The sequence below is a fragment of the Benincasa hispida genome, chromosome 7, assembly GCF_009727055.1.
Source record: "Benincasa hispida cultivar B227 chromosome 7, ASM972705v1, whole genome shotgun sequence".
In the NCBI taxonomy this organism is placed as follows: Eukaryota; Viridiplantae; Streptophyta; class Magnoliopsida; order Cucurbitales; family Cucurbitaceae; genus Benincasa; species Benincasa hispida.
In genome coordinates, this window is record NC_052355.1 from 44,370,932 (window position 1) to 44,384,536 (window position 13,605).

The 13,605-nt window shown below is 34.1% G+C and overlaps 3 protein-coding genes across 4 annotated transcripts; 2 read left to right on the plus strand and 1 right to left on the minus strand.

Annotated features, from left to right (window-relative positions):
* The first annotated feature begins 5,506 nt into the window (after positions 1-5,506).
* LOC120081194 lies at positions 5,507-7,900 on the plus strand. 2 transcript variants are annotated; one of them, XM_039035890.1, is made up of 5 exons: positions 5,507-5,644; positions 5,844-5,978; positions 6,427-6,549; positions 7,240-7,342; positions 7,419-7,900. In XM_039035890.1, the coding sequence occupies exons 2-5, from the start codon at positions 5,884-5,886 to the stop codon at positions 7,659-7,661; spliced, it is 564 nt and encodes a 187-aa protein (XP_038891818.1). In that variant the 5' UTR covers positions 5,507-5,644; positions 5,844-5,883; the 3' UTR covers positions 7,662-7,900. The 2 variants fall into 2 exon arrangements, with proteins under 2 accessions (XP_038891818.1, XP_038891819.1); XM_039035891.1 differs by having other exon boundaries at positions 5,534-5,644; positions 5,847-5,978.
* A 252-nt stretch (positions 7,901-8,152) lies between these two features.
* LOC120081616 (mitochondrial uncoupling protein 3) lies at positions 8,153-9,941 on the minus strand. The gene is made up of 2 exons (XM_039036646.1): positions 9,492-9,941; positions 8,153-8,889 (listed from the first exon to the last, which is right to left on the minus strand). The coding sequence occupies exons 1-2, from the start codon at positions 9,864-9,866 to the stop codon at positions 8,347-8,349; spliced, it is 918 nt and encodes a 305-aa protein (XP_038892574.1). The 5' UTR covers positions 9,867-9,941; the 3' UTR covers positions 8,153-8,346.
* Positions 9,942-11,172: 1,231 nt separating this feature from the next.
* LOC120081304 (methyltransferase FGSG_00040) lies at positions 11,173-13,125 on the plus strand. Its single transcript, XM_039036061.1, has one exon. It carries the CDS (start codon positions 11,280-11,282, stop codon positions 12,891-12,893), a length of 1,614 nt encoding a protein of 537 aa, XP_038891989.1. The 5' UTR covers positions 11,173-11,279; the 3' UTR covers positions 12,894-13,125.
* Positions 13,126-13,605: the final 480 nt, after the last annotated feature.

The following is a 13,605-nucleotide window of genomic DNA, read 5'->3' on the forward strand; positions in this document are numbered from 1 at the left end:
ATATCTAGACTTAATGTTGTTGTTTTCTTTTATCTATCTTAATGTTTTTTTTTAGTAACTTTTGTATATTTTAAGTGTTGTTTTTCTTATTGTAATTATTTTATTTTCATGAAGAAACATGGATCATTTTCATATGTTGGGTGACTCAAACGTGAGCAAAGAAAATCTATGTCTGGCAGACAGTGCAACTATACATACAATACTTACAAAGAAAAAAATACTTTTCCAAATTGACAATGCTGAAAGCAAAAGTAAATACAGTATCAGGTTCAGCAAAATTAATCGATGTTTTTAGAAAAGCAAATATTATTTTTCCTAGAGGAATAAAATTTACAATTGACAATGCATTGTTCTCTAGTCAATCAAAGAGAAATCTTCTAAGTTTTAAAGATATACGTTACAATGGCTATCATATTGAGACTGATAGTAAGAATAATGTAAAATATCTATATATCATATCCACTGTCTCAAATGAAAAACGTATATTGGAAGAGTTGTTTGCTTTATCTTCTGGATTATATTATACTCATATATGAGTAATTGAAACATATGCAACAATGAACCTAAAGGTCATGAATCCAGACATATTTACAATTTGGCATGACCGATTGGGTCATCCAAAATCTATAATGATAAGGAGAATTATTGAAAATAAATGGACACCCATTGAAGAACCAGAAGATTCTTCAATCTAATGAATTATCATGTGATGCTTCTCTCAAGGAAAATTGATAATTAAACCATCACCAGCTAAAATGGAGACTGAATCACCTGCATTTTTAGAACGAATTCATGGTGATATATGTGGACCCATTAAACCACCAAGTAGACCATTTAGATATTTTATGGTATTAATAGATGTATCCAGCAGATGGTCACACGTGTGCTTATTATCAAGTCGAAATCTTGCATTCGCAAGGTTACTTGCTCAAATAATTAAGTTAATAACACAATTTCCTGATTATACAATTAAGAATATTCGTCTTGATAATGCTGGTGAATTTACATCTCAAGCTTTTGATAATTATTGTATGTCAATTGGGATAAGTGTTGAATATCCTGTAGCTCATGTTCATATACAAAATGGTTTAGCATAATCATTTATAAAAGCAATTAATTGCAAGACCATTACTTATGAGAGCTAAGCTTCATTCATCTGGGGACATGCTATTTGCATGCAGCGTCACTTGTACATATTAGGCCAGTAGCTTATCATAAGTACTCGTCATTACAATTAACTTATGGTCATGAGCCAAATATTTCCCATCTCAACGCACTAAGATGAGTCCTCAAAGAAGGTTAGGAATATATGTTGGATATGATTTTCCATCAATTATTAAATATCTTAAGCCCCTGACGGGTGATGTATTTACTCACTAGGGGGAGGAATTAAGAAGTTGGAAAAAGAAATTACATGGAATGCATCGTTATTGTCTCAATTAGATCTCCGTACAAATCAATGTGAACTTGAAGTTAAGAAAATAATTCATTTGCAAAATATAGAAAATCAATTACCATATGCATTTATAGATACAAAGATAGTAACTAAGCCATATATACCCATGTTCCATAAAAAATTGATATCCCAACACAACAAGTTGTCACTAATGAGTCTGGAACACGTCAGAAGCGTGGTAGACCAGTGGGTTTCAAAGATAAAAATCCTCATAAAAGAAAAATAATTAATAGTCAAGAAGACTTGGTTAAGGATGTAAATACCCATAAAGAAATTCTCGACATGACTAGTATAGAAGGTGAAATACCTAAAGATAATAATGAGATTTCAATAAACTATGTCATGTCAGGAAAAAGATGGAATCAAACTAATGTAATTATTGACAAAATTTTTGCGTATAATGTTGCTCTTGATATTATATTTGAAAATGATGATTCTGAACCAAAATCTGTTGAAGAATGTCGACATAGAAAAGATTGGTTTCAATAGAAATAAGCAATTGAGGTGGAATTAAACTCACTTGCAAAACGCTAGGTTTTTGGATCAGTAGTCCGAACACGTTTGAAGGTGTTAAACATGTGGGATACGTTGAGGAAAAGAAATGAAAATAATGAGGTTACAAAATATAAAGCAAGACTAGTTGCACAAGATTTTTCACAAAGACCTGGTATTGTTTTTTAGGAGACATATTCTCCAGTGGTGGATGTAATTATATTAAGATATTTAATTGGCTTGACTGTGTATAAAAGTTTGGATATGCATCTTATGAATGTATTCACAACATATTTATATGGATCTCTTGATAACGATATTTATATGAGAATCCCAAAAGAATTTAAGGTACCTGAAACATATACATCAAATTCTCGGGAATGGTATTCAATAAAGTTACAGAGATCACTATATGGATTGAAACAATTAGGACAGATGTGGTACAATAGCCTAAGTAGATATTTATTGAAAGAAGGATATCAAAATAATCCAATATGTCCGTGTGTTTTTATAAAGAAATCACAATCAGAATTTGTTATTACAACTGTATATGTTGATGACTTAAATATAATTGGAACTCCTAAAAAGATTTCAAAGGCAATAGTATATCTTAAGAAAGAATTTGAGATGAAAGATCTCGGAAAAACAAATTTTTGCATTGGTTTGCAAATTGAACATTTAGCAGATGGAATATTTATTCATCAGTCAACTAATACGGGAAAAATTTTGAAAAGATTTTATATGGACAAAGCACATCCATTAAATATTCCAATGGAAGTCCGTTCATTGGATATAAAGAAATATATATATTTCGACCTCAAGAAGATAATGAAGAACTTCTTGGTCTTGAAGTACCATATCTTAATGCAAATAGTGCACTTATGTATCTTGCTAATAATACAAGACTAGATTTACTTTAGCTAGATATAGTTCTTCTCCTACAAAAAGACATTGGAACGGGATTAAGCATATACTCCATTATCTCTGAGGAACAATCGATATGAGTTTGTTTTATTCAAATAAATCAAATTTTAATCTAGTTGGTTATGCAGATTCTTGATATTTATCTGATCCACACAAAGCTAGATCTCAAATAGGTTATCTATTCACATGTGGAGGAACTGCTATTTCATGGCGATCGATGAAACATACTATAACGGCCACTTTCTCAAATCATGCTGAAATTCTTGCAATTCACGAGGCTAGTCGAGAATGTGTATGACTAAGATCAATGACTCAACACATTCGTAAAACTTGTGGCTTGTCTTCTAATAAAAACCTTCCAACAATATTATACGAAGACAACACAACTTGCATAACCCAAATCAAAGTAGGATATATTAAAGGAGATAGAACAAAACATATTTCACAGAAGCTTTTCTACACTCATGATCTTGAAGAAAATGATGACATTACTGCACAACAAATTTGTTTGAAGGATAACCTGGCAGACTTATCTACAAAGACATTACCAATCGTAACTTTTGAAAAATTGGTGCACAACATTGGAATGCGACGACTCAGAGGTCTTAAGTGATGTTTTCGTGAGGGGGAGCAAATATATTCTTTTGAAAGTATAAATTCTATGAAATATGTACTATTTTTCCTTTACTAGGATTTTTTTCCATGTGGTTTTTTCCTAATAAGGTTTTAATGAGGCATATTTCATATATATAATGAGTAGAGATGTCCACGGGCGGGGCGGGGCCAGGGATGCTATTCCCCATCCTGTCCTCGCTCCTCATTTCATTCCCCATCCTCGTGAAATTTCCCACGGGGATCGGGAAGGGGATTCCCCGCATGGAATTTTTTCCCGTTACTTTTTTTTCTTTTTTTTTGTAAAAAGTCAATTAATTTTAATCACTACTGTGAGCAAATTTTAATTAAATAATTAACTTTATCACCAAATTGTTTATCATGGTTAGTTTTATATGACAATTTGAATTTAAAGATAAATTACTCAAATTTTGGCCTAAAAAAGTTAATAAATTTTTTTAGTAGAAATAAATAAATATAAATTAAATTATTCACATATATAATCTAAATTTAAACATTCAATTTAAACATATTCATGATGTTTCTCAATAAATAATCAAATTTTAAATTTAAATGTAATATTTATATAATAATAATAATATAACATTATATAACTTATTCTAAATAAATATGTAAAAGTTAATCGGGGCGGGGACGGGGAACGGGACGGGCCGGGGGCGGGGATGGAGAATGCATTCCCCGTCCCCGTCCCCGTTTAACTCATGGGAAATTTTTTTCCCCCACTCCCTCCCCCATTCCCCGCCTAATCGGGGAATCCCCACCCCGTTCGGGACGGGGTCCTGCGAAAAAATTGAACATCTCTAATAATAAGTTTCTAAGGGGAGTATTATAAATATTATATAAAATAATAGATGCCCATTAGTGCAATACCAAGTGTCATTTTCTCATTATCACATGTGTTGGCTATGTGTCATTCAACCACCTGTACATAGTGTCCAAGTGTGTCACCAAAATTCCCTATAAATAAGTGGTCATTTGTGGATTTTGTAGAGATATATACATTGGTGAGAATTCCACTTCAATTTACATATTATCCAATTTTATAATTTTAGTTATTTTATGCTTTTAGTTATTTTATTTATTATTATCATATAATATTTTCTCCATATCCGTGTCTCCGTTATGCTTCTCAATTTTACGACAGAAAGATTTAAAAAAAAAAAAACTAATTTAAAGCAACAATTACTACCTAGCCATTATCTAATTATTTATTTTTTTAGAACACATGACTTATTTTATGTATTTTTTCTCCACAATAAATTTACAAAAACATTAAATTCTTTTTAATTTTTATTGAATTAATAAAATTGAATAGCCTTATAATTTTATTGGTATTGTATTATTTGGGATTTTGAATACATATCTTAAATACTTATAATTGACCTTTTAAATCAAATATATGAAGAAAAAAAAAAGAAGAAGAAGAAGAAGAGAGAATTTAATAAGAGGTTTTATCAAAGAAAAATAACAAACAACCTTTTTTTTTTCGGGAAAACTACAAGATTCATTTTTTAAAAATTGGCTTTTATTTTTAATATTTTTCTCTCATTCTTTTTCCCCCTCTAAAAATCATTATCATCCAAGAAGGATATATCAAAGAATTAACCAATATTTTACTTTTATTCTAATTACATCATTTATATTTTATTTTTATTTATTAATCTATTTCTATATTTCTTTGGTCTTTTTATACTTTTAAATTTCATATCAACTATTATTAAATTCAATTATATAAGTATTATTTAAAAACTTTACTTTCCCTTAAAAAAAACTTCTAATAAATTTTCAATGGCATTCAAAATATCCCATATTCATAGTAAATTAACTCGAGACATTATTTTAGACACTATTTTTAAATTACTACATTTCATATCAAATATTTATTAATTATAAATTTTATTATAGAAAATTTTAAGTCACATGCATGACACTGTGTTTGTTCCAACTGGCGTAAGTAAAAAGTGTAAGAGAACCTAAACCGTTGTTACGAACCGGACCGGACGGATCGGTGTTCAACTGGTCCGGGCGGTTGCATTTCTGGCGGTTTCCATTATGCCTTCTTGTTCTTGCCCAATTCTTGAACCAGAGAAGTAGAGATTAGCCGAAGTCTCTCTAGTTTCATCACTTTCGTCTCGTCTGGTACGTTTCTCCTCCTCTTCTTCTTTATTTTTCATTTTTTCGTCAGTGTTTGGCAATTTTTCTTTGCTCGATTTCTCTTTATCTTAGTCATTAATTATCCTGATTTTTTAGTTTCAAACCCTAATGATATTCATGGCGTAGTTTTGCTTTACTGTAATATTTTATCAGCTTCTGATTTTCTCATTTTCATTGTATTCAGTAGTTCATTGGATCGATTCGCAATCCAAAAAGGAGGAGCTATGTCCTTCATGAAAGGAGACTTGCTAACTAAGACTAGAAAGCTCGTCAAGGGCTTGGCCAAAGCAGAACCCATTTGGCTCAAAGCCATGGAGCAGTCAGTTCTTCTTCTATTCCTCACTCCTCTTACCTTTTTTTTTCTGTTTAGGAGTATTTGATTCTCTAGGATCTTGAAAATGTTCAATTTTTGTTCTTAAATCGGGGGGTGGATTTCTATATACCTCTTTTGTTTGTAAACCTTCGGGTTTTAGCTTGTCAAAAGCATCTTTCTTAGATTAGTCGAACTTTTTGGTATACTATTAGATTCAAGTTTCTCAATCTATCATGTATATGACGTATTTTTGGTGAATTTTGGCACTCGTCACTGAATTAAATAAATCTAAACTGCTTATTGAGAAATTACTTTGGAAGGGGTCAAATTTCTGGGTTTTTTCCTCTGTTGTTTCCTTTTCACGAGTTGAGCACACTGCGGTTGCAATGAATGCATAAAAAGATCAACTGTTTGAAACAATCATCTTATCTTCATTCATTAAACTCTTGCTCAGGGCGCCACCTCCTACGTTTCCTCGAGTAGATGGAACAGTCAAGACAATCAATCTTCCTGAGGATGTATATGTAAAAAAGTTCTTCCAGAAACATCCAGATTCAAAATACGAAGATGCCATCAAGTATGATACTTCTTTTATATATATAGTTTGTCACATTTTACTACATCATACATGTTTGGAATGAGGGATTGATTTCGTCTTTCGATAGCAACTTGTCTGCCTTGAAGTGAAATTAGATCTCAAGTTTTTAGGTTCCTGAGGAACTTCTATACCTTAAAGGGTTTGAATTACACATGATGTTGAACACTCTTGTTGGATATCTATGAATTAGAGTTATACATGCCTACTGCTTAAGAGGCTTTTCGATTGGTTGTTGGATGTCTGTCTGCATTGTGCATTTAACCACGGTCCAACTACAGTGAGAATTTCAAGCATACAGCTAATTCTTTTGAGGCCGAATATTATCAATATCATAACTAGAGTGAAGCCACTTCTTACGGCTTAAACAAAAGTAAATCGTGTTTCAAGAGCTGGCCTGTTTCCTGTTAAATGGTATGTCTATTGGCTTCTAATCAATCAGTAGAGACATACTTGGTTTAAAATAGATCACCTGATAAAAAAGTCTCTGATGTCACTTGTTGTGCATGCTCTTAGAATTTGCCTTCTTCTTTGAGATAAATCTCGAATAGACCTCAGCTTTCCTAAAATAGGTGGTTCAAATTGAAGCATATGTATCTTTGTTGAGTTTTATCTTGCATTGACGAAATTTTGATATCTAGATGGTGTGTCTATTGGCTTTTGTTGCAACAGGTTCTGTAGTTTCGATCCTCCTCCAGCCCGAATATTTGGCTTGCGGGTGCTTGAACTGAAGGAACAGGGTGTCAATGAGGAGGAAGCCATGGCATTAGCCAATGTATGGTTGCTGTTCTTTTATTCATATACTTCTCTTGAATCTCTTCATTTTGTTGATAATGTCTTTTGTCATCCAGATGGAATACCGGGCAGAGAAAAAGGCGAAAAAGAAGGCTTACTCTCGCTTGAAGCAAATTGCACGTCTTCAAGGGAAGAAACCTCCTCCTAACCCTTATCCAAGTGCTATCAAGGAGATACAAGCCGAGGAAAGGAATTTCGTCCGAGATCGTTTCTTCAACCCCAAGATTAAAGAGATTGCACAAAGGTTGAAGGAGGAGAGAGCAGCTGAAATGCAGGAAAGAGCGCAAAGCAGCTGGTGATAGAATCTTCCATCCTCCCATCTCTGCTTCTGGAAACTAGCTTTTGCAATAATTTTGGCAGTTCATTAATCGGAATAACATAATTTTTAGATTCAAGCGAACACCACATCTGAAGCATTGGATCATGTATGTTAAAAGATTTTTCTTTCGATGTTGTTCAATTGTTAGATGGCTAACTCTCTCAGAAGGTAGCAATGAATACCTAGATATATATTTGATCAACTTTTAATCGTATTGAACCAATCAAATTTTTTTTAATTACAGTTTCAATTGTTACATTTTTTTTACATTGGAATATAAATTATTCTAGAAATAATTGTATAATAACTCAATATAAAAGCACAAAATGGTTTTTGCTCCATTTTTTAATACTTAAGAGTTTTGAAACTTAAAAAGTGAGTGAGAGATAGAAGACCAAGAGAGGGCGAGAAAGAGGAGAAGGTGAAGAGAGCGAGAGATCAATCTATGTATATGAGTTTCTATTTTGATAATTTCACATAAATAGGGTATATTTTATTTTGAGAAGTAGGGTATATTTTATTTTCCTCCAATTTCGGGTCATCAATCTACAGGACCGGATCCACAATTCTGATACCAAATAAACTTAAAAACTAGTTCTGCTTATGACAAAGCCATTCAATATCTCTACGTTTACTTGCTTTGGCACAAAAAACACAATGATTAACTAGAAGGAAGATAACCCAGCAAGTTTGCGAAACTTCTCATAAGACACCCAGAAGACAAATTGCCAAGGACCAAGCCTAGCCCAAGTAGGAAAAAACCCCTTCCACAAAGCTCTCAATCCTTCAACTTTAACAGTCTTAACAAGGCAATCATACGAACTGTTGTACTTGGCAATTCCTTCCTTGCTAACAGCTTGATTCATCATTCTTGTCTTTACAACATCAGCTGGACAACTCAAAGCAGTTGCACACAGACCTGAAATTACAGAAGCAAAGGTATGGCCAAAAATATTATCTCCAGCTATTTGATTCTGAAGAACAAAACGTTTAGCATGATCATAGCACGCTAATTCTCCCATGTTAACCAAAAATGCTCTTTGAACATTTGGGACAACCCCTTTCCAAAGTCCAATAATCCCTTCTCCGTGCACTATCTTGGTTAAGGCATCGAGAGGTCCTGAGTATCTGGGTTGCAGACCCTGGCTCACTAGACGCCCATCAGCTTGCATCCTCACCTTAACAAGATCAGCAGGACTTGCCACTACCTGTAATACTAATGGTAAACACAAAAAAGATCTTGACATTTAGCAAAGGAAGTAGCATTAGCATGTTAAGAATATCAATAGCTTTGAATTTAATGGTAGTTTGACACATGGGTTTAGAGTAAAATTTATATCCTGTAACCATCATAGTTGGGTTTGATAAGGGTTGAGAATGCGTTCAATTCATGATGGCCACTTACTTAGGATTTCATATCTATGGAGTTTCCTTGACACCTAAATGTGGTAAGAATAGGGAAGTTATCCCATGAGATTAGTCAAGTAGTCAAGATACAGGTAAACTGGTCTAGACATTTAAGTGTCAATTTTCAAACTCACAAATGACAGTTTAGATGGTGGCTGTGAGTTTCAGATTCATCCTAGATTCACAAAATTCAGAGCATTGAAAGAATTCTATAACACCAATCAATCCCAACATATTACAATAGGGAAGATCAGCACCTGTTCCAGAGATCATACATTTCATGAATAGTTAATAACTAGATTGTGCCAAATTTGTCCACATTGCAGTTGCAAATGCAAATCTTTAAAATGTACAATATCGTTAATCGGAGCTTTAATAAAATGATAATGTGGAGAATTGGAACCTGAGCAATGGAGCCGGAGAGTCCACCGACAAGGGCCTTGACATGGAGGGGAACAGAGCCGCCATCGGACGCAAGGAAGAGGGATCGTAGGTGTTCATACCCGACGATTCGTATGGGGGTATAGAAGAGGTGCCTGAGAATCGCCGGAGACAATCCCTTGTAGAGGGCAAAGGGACCTTGGTCCTTGACGATAGCTGAAGCGAGTCTGAAGGCATTTGTGGAGCGAGAGGAGGAGGAAGACTCGCCGTGAAGCTGAAGCCTGGTCTTAGTGAGGTCTATGGGGAAGGTGGTGGATTCCGCCACCATGGCGGAGAGGGCGGTGAGGAACAATTTGGCGTAGGGATTGTAGCGCCCATGTTCATCGCTTGTTTTCATCGACCTGTCCCCAAAGCCCTATGCCACAAAAGAAAAGATTCAGCGCTACCACTACCAATCCAAAAGGTCCACCTTTTCAGCTAACTTTATTAGATTTTTGTGCTCAATGTCAATGGGTAAAATTTCAAAGGTAAATTACACTTTTTGTAGGATTTGGTGTTTTTTTAAGTTACTGTTTGAAAAAATAGTTGCAAGCTTTCTTTTAATTCAGTTCTTGATTGTATTGTGCTGACTTGATGAAATTAAATTAAATTTGAATTTCTCTTTTCTTTTCTCCTTTCTCATTCGTTGCTATGATCTCTTTAGCCAATCTCGTCTCTTATTGTTTCTATTAATTCCTTGTTGTTGTGGTTATTAAATCTTTTAAATCTTCGCTCCAAATTTGAAACAATTTCATTCTAGTATTCTACATCTAAAATGGATAATGAAGTTACTCTTTTACGTTGTCCTATCTAGAACAACTTTATTCTAAGTTTAGAATGTTGAATAAACTCTTGAAATACAGTCTCTAATAGCTAAGGGTGAGAGAGAGGCTTATGTGATTTGACTCTCTTGTTATTTTGGAGTGTTTTCTATTACTAATGGATAGGACTCCTTACAGTCTAGACATCATGTATGATGCTTTAGTCTAGCCTCATTTAGTTTAGAAGTAGTTGTCTCATACACGCTTTTATTGTTTGACTTGTTTGAAATCGACTACAAACACGTGATCGTCCTAGTAGGTGATGTCCTAGTACCCCATGTCTATGTTATATACACGGGCAAAATTAAAATTCAAGACCATTTATTCTTTGATTGTGCTTTGAGCTAGGGTATTTTGGAGAATGTATTCCGATAGGATATCTCATTGGAATTTTAGAGCTTGATTGAAATTGTCAAATGAATATATCCATCTTTACAATTAATTCAGACAAAAAATCATGTGATTGTTTTTTCTCTTCCTTTTGTGTGTGTTTTGATTGTGCATTAACCTGTAAGGTCTCTTTTTCTTATTGCAATTTTATTCTTTTGGGAAAAAATAATAATCGCAACAATTTTATAATTTCAAAATCCAATATTAAATTTTTTTAAAAAAAAGGAAAAAATGATGTGTCATTTTGTATCTTCTCAATTTTTTTAGAGTTTAATTCATATTTTCCTCGGCAGGAATTCTATAATAAATTATATTATAATTACTATATTAATGTCGAAATGAACCGTTTCAAAGAAAAAATGTCGGAGAAGATGAACGGCCCCGACATAACCGTTGGACGGTTAAACTTTTTAAAAGCAATGGAGTCCAAATGGAAGAGAGAGGGAAAAAGATTCGCAATATGACCGTTACAATCCCACAATTCAAAATTTCCTCAGAAATTACAACGATTATCAAAGAAAAGAAAACAACCATTTTCACATTTTAACTCAACTTCGAAAATGGCAATGGAGGACCAACATCAAGAGCTCAAGGACCCAGAAATGGAGGAAGCAGAAATGCAACTTCTCAGATCTAAAGCCACAGAGCTCCTGCTTAGAGAAGAATGGAATGACGCCGTTTACACCTACTCTCAATTCATCACCATCTGCAGAAATCAAACCCCGACTACAAATCACCATCTTCTCAAGCTTCAAAAATCTCTCTGTTTAGCCCTCTGCAACCGAGCCGAAGCACGATCCAAGCTCAGAAATTTCGAAGAAGCCTTAAATGATTGCGAAGAAGCTTTGAAAATCGAGAGCACCCACTTCAAAACTTTGATCTGTAAAGGTAAAATTCTGCTGAATCTCAACAGGTACTCTTCGGCATTAGAATGCTTCAAAACAGCTCTGGTTGATCCACAGGTAAGTGGAAACTCCGATGATCTTAATGGGTATGTTGAGAAATGCAAAAAACTCGAACATTTGTCAAAGACTGGAGCTTTCGATCTCTCTGATTGGATTCTAAATGGGTTTCGTGTGAAATCCCCAGATTTGGCTGAATTCATCGGTCCAGTACAGATTAGAAGATCTGGGATTAGTGGACGTGGGCTGTTTGCAACGAAGAATGTAGATTCCGGGACTTTGCTGCTAGTAACCAAAGCAATCGCGATTGAAAGAGGGATTTTGCCAGAAAATAGCGACGAAAATGCCCAATTGGTAATGTGGAAGAATTTCGTCGATAAAGTCACAGATTCTGTCACAAAAAGTACCAAAACAAAGAATTTGATTAGTTTACTCTCGTGTGGTGAAGTAGAGGAGGATCTCGAGGTTCCTGAAATGAGTGTCTTCAAGCCAGAAACAGAGGATCAGATTAGCCCAAATGAAATGAGTAACATCCTCAGTGTTTTGGATATCAATTCCCTAGTTGAAGATGCAGCTTCTGCTATAGTTCTTGGCAAAAACAGCGATTACTATGGAGTTGGGCTGTGGGTTTTACCTTCTTTCATCAACCATTCATGTATCCCCAATGCCAGACGCTTACACATTGGAGATCACATTATAGTCCACGCATCTAGAGACATAAAAACAGGGGAAGAGATCACATTCGCGTATTTTGATCCTCTTTCGTCGTCGAAAGACCGCAAGAGAATGTCGGAGACATGGGGCTTCAATTGCAAATGCAAAAGGTGTCGATTCGAAGAAGAAATCAGCAACAAAGAAGAGATGAAAGAGATTGAAATGGGAATGAACGGGGGAAGTGAAATGGGAGCAGCAATTTACAAGTTGGAAGAAGGAATGAGGAGACGGATGGTGAGAGGAAAAGAAAAAGGGTATTTGAGGGCTTCATTTTGGGGGGCATATCATGAAGTGTTTAGTTCAGAGAAGGCAATGAAGAAATGGGGAAGAAGAATTCAAGGAATGGAAATGGTAGTGGATAGTGTAGTAGATGCAGTGGGGAGTGATGAGAGAATGGTGAAAATGATGGTGGAAAGGTATAAGAGAAGTAATAATAATGGTGGGGTTTTGGAAATGGAGAGGATTTTGAAGTTGGGGAGAGGGGTTTATGGGAAAGTGATGAAGAAACAGGCTTTGAGGTCTCTTCTTGAACTTGGCAGCCATGAATATGGCTACTAGAGCTTTTGTTAGCTATAGATTACCCTACTGTTTTCCTCTGTTTTGTTCTTCCCATTTGCTTCTGTTTTGTGAAGCCTATGGGGCACAGAATTAGTTTTTTATTGTACGAATTGCTTCCTCCTCAAATTAGAGAAGAACATATTCAATAAAGACTCAAACAACTTGTTTTATTTCATCATGGTAATTTGTGTGGTGGGGTTTAGGTTTGTTTATAATTATTTTGTGTGGGTATTATTATTAGAAAATTAGTTTGGTGTATCTTGGATAACATCTATTTTTGTATATCCCACTAAATTGTCTAATTATAATTTTTTATGTGGTAAATTTTGTTTTTTTTTTTTTCATTTTTAGAATGTCTTAATATTTCTTTATGTGAATGATGAGAAAGGATACACAAAGATTGATGCATCTTGAAATGTACCTAAATATTATCCTTATTATTATATTTCTTAATAATGAGAAACAATTTGAATTTGAATCTATGTTTAAGTCTTTGATCTCTACAAGTACACTTTTCTTAGAGTATTTTATGCTTACAGATTTGTTTATTAATATATAGGTGTTAGGTTTTAAAAATGCATTATACATGGAGATCGTAAGTATAACTTGGACTAGAAAAACTAGATCCTCAATTAAAAGTTAGAGATTTGAATTAATGTCTTTCTTTCTTTCTTTATTATTATTTTTTTTTTTGGCAAAAAATACCGTTTGG

Excerpts from the sequence above, each read along its gene's own strand:
- LOC120081194 (XM_039035890.1), top strand. The coding sequence starts at position 5,884 with ATGTCCTTCATGAAAGGAGACTTGCTAACTAAGACTAGAAAGCTCGTC. Across the intron at positions 6,550-7,239 it reads AAATACGAAGATGCCATCAA|GTTCTGTAGTTTCGATCCTC; the intron begins GTATGATACTTC and ends TTGTTGCAACAG. Across the intron at positions 7,343-7,418 it reads AAGCCATGGCATTAGCCAAT|ATGGAATACCGGGCAGAGAA; the intron begins GTATGGTTGCTG and ends TTTGTCATCCAG.
- LOC120081616 (XM_039036646.1), bottom strand. The coding sequence starts at position 9,866 with ATGAAAACAAGCGATGAACATGGGCGCTACAATCCCTACGCCAAATTG. Across the intron at positions 8,890-9,491 it reads TCTCCGGCTCCATTGCTCAG|GTAGTGGCAAGTCCTGCTGA; the intron begins GTTCCAATTCTC and ends TTAGTATTACAG.
- LOC120081304 (XM_039036061.1), top strand. The coding sequence starts at position 11,280 with ATGGCAATGGAGGACCAACATCAAGAGCTCAAGGACCCAGAAATGGAG.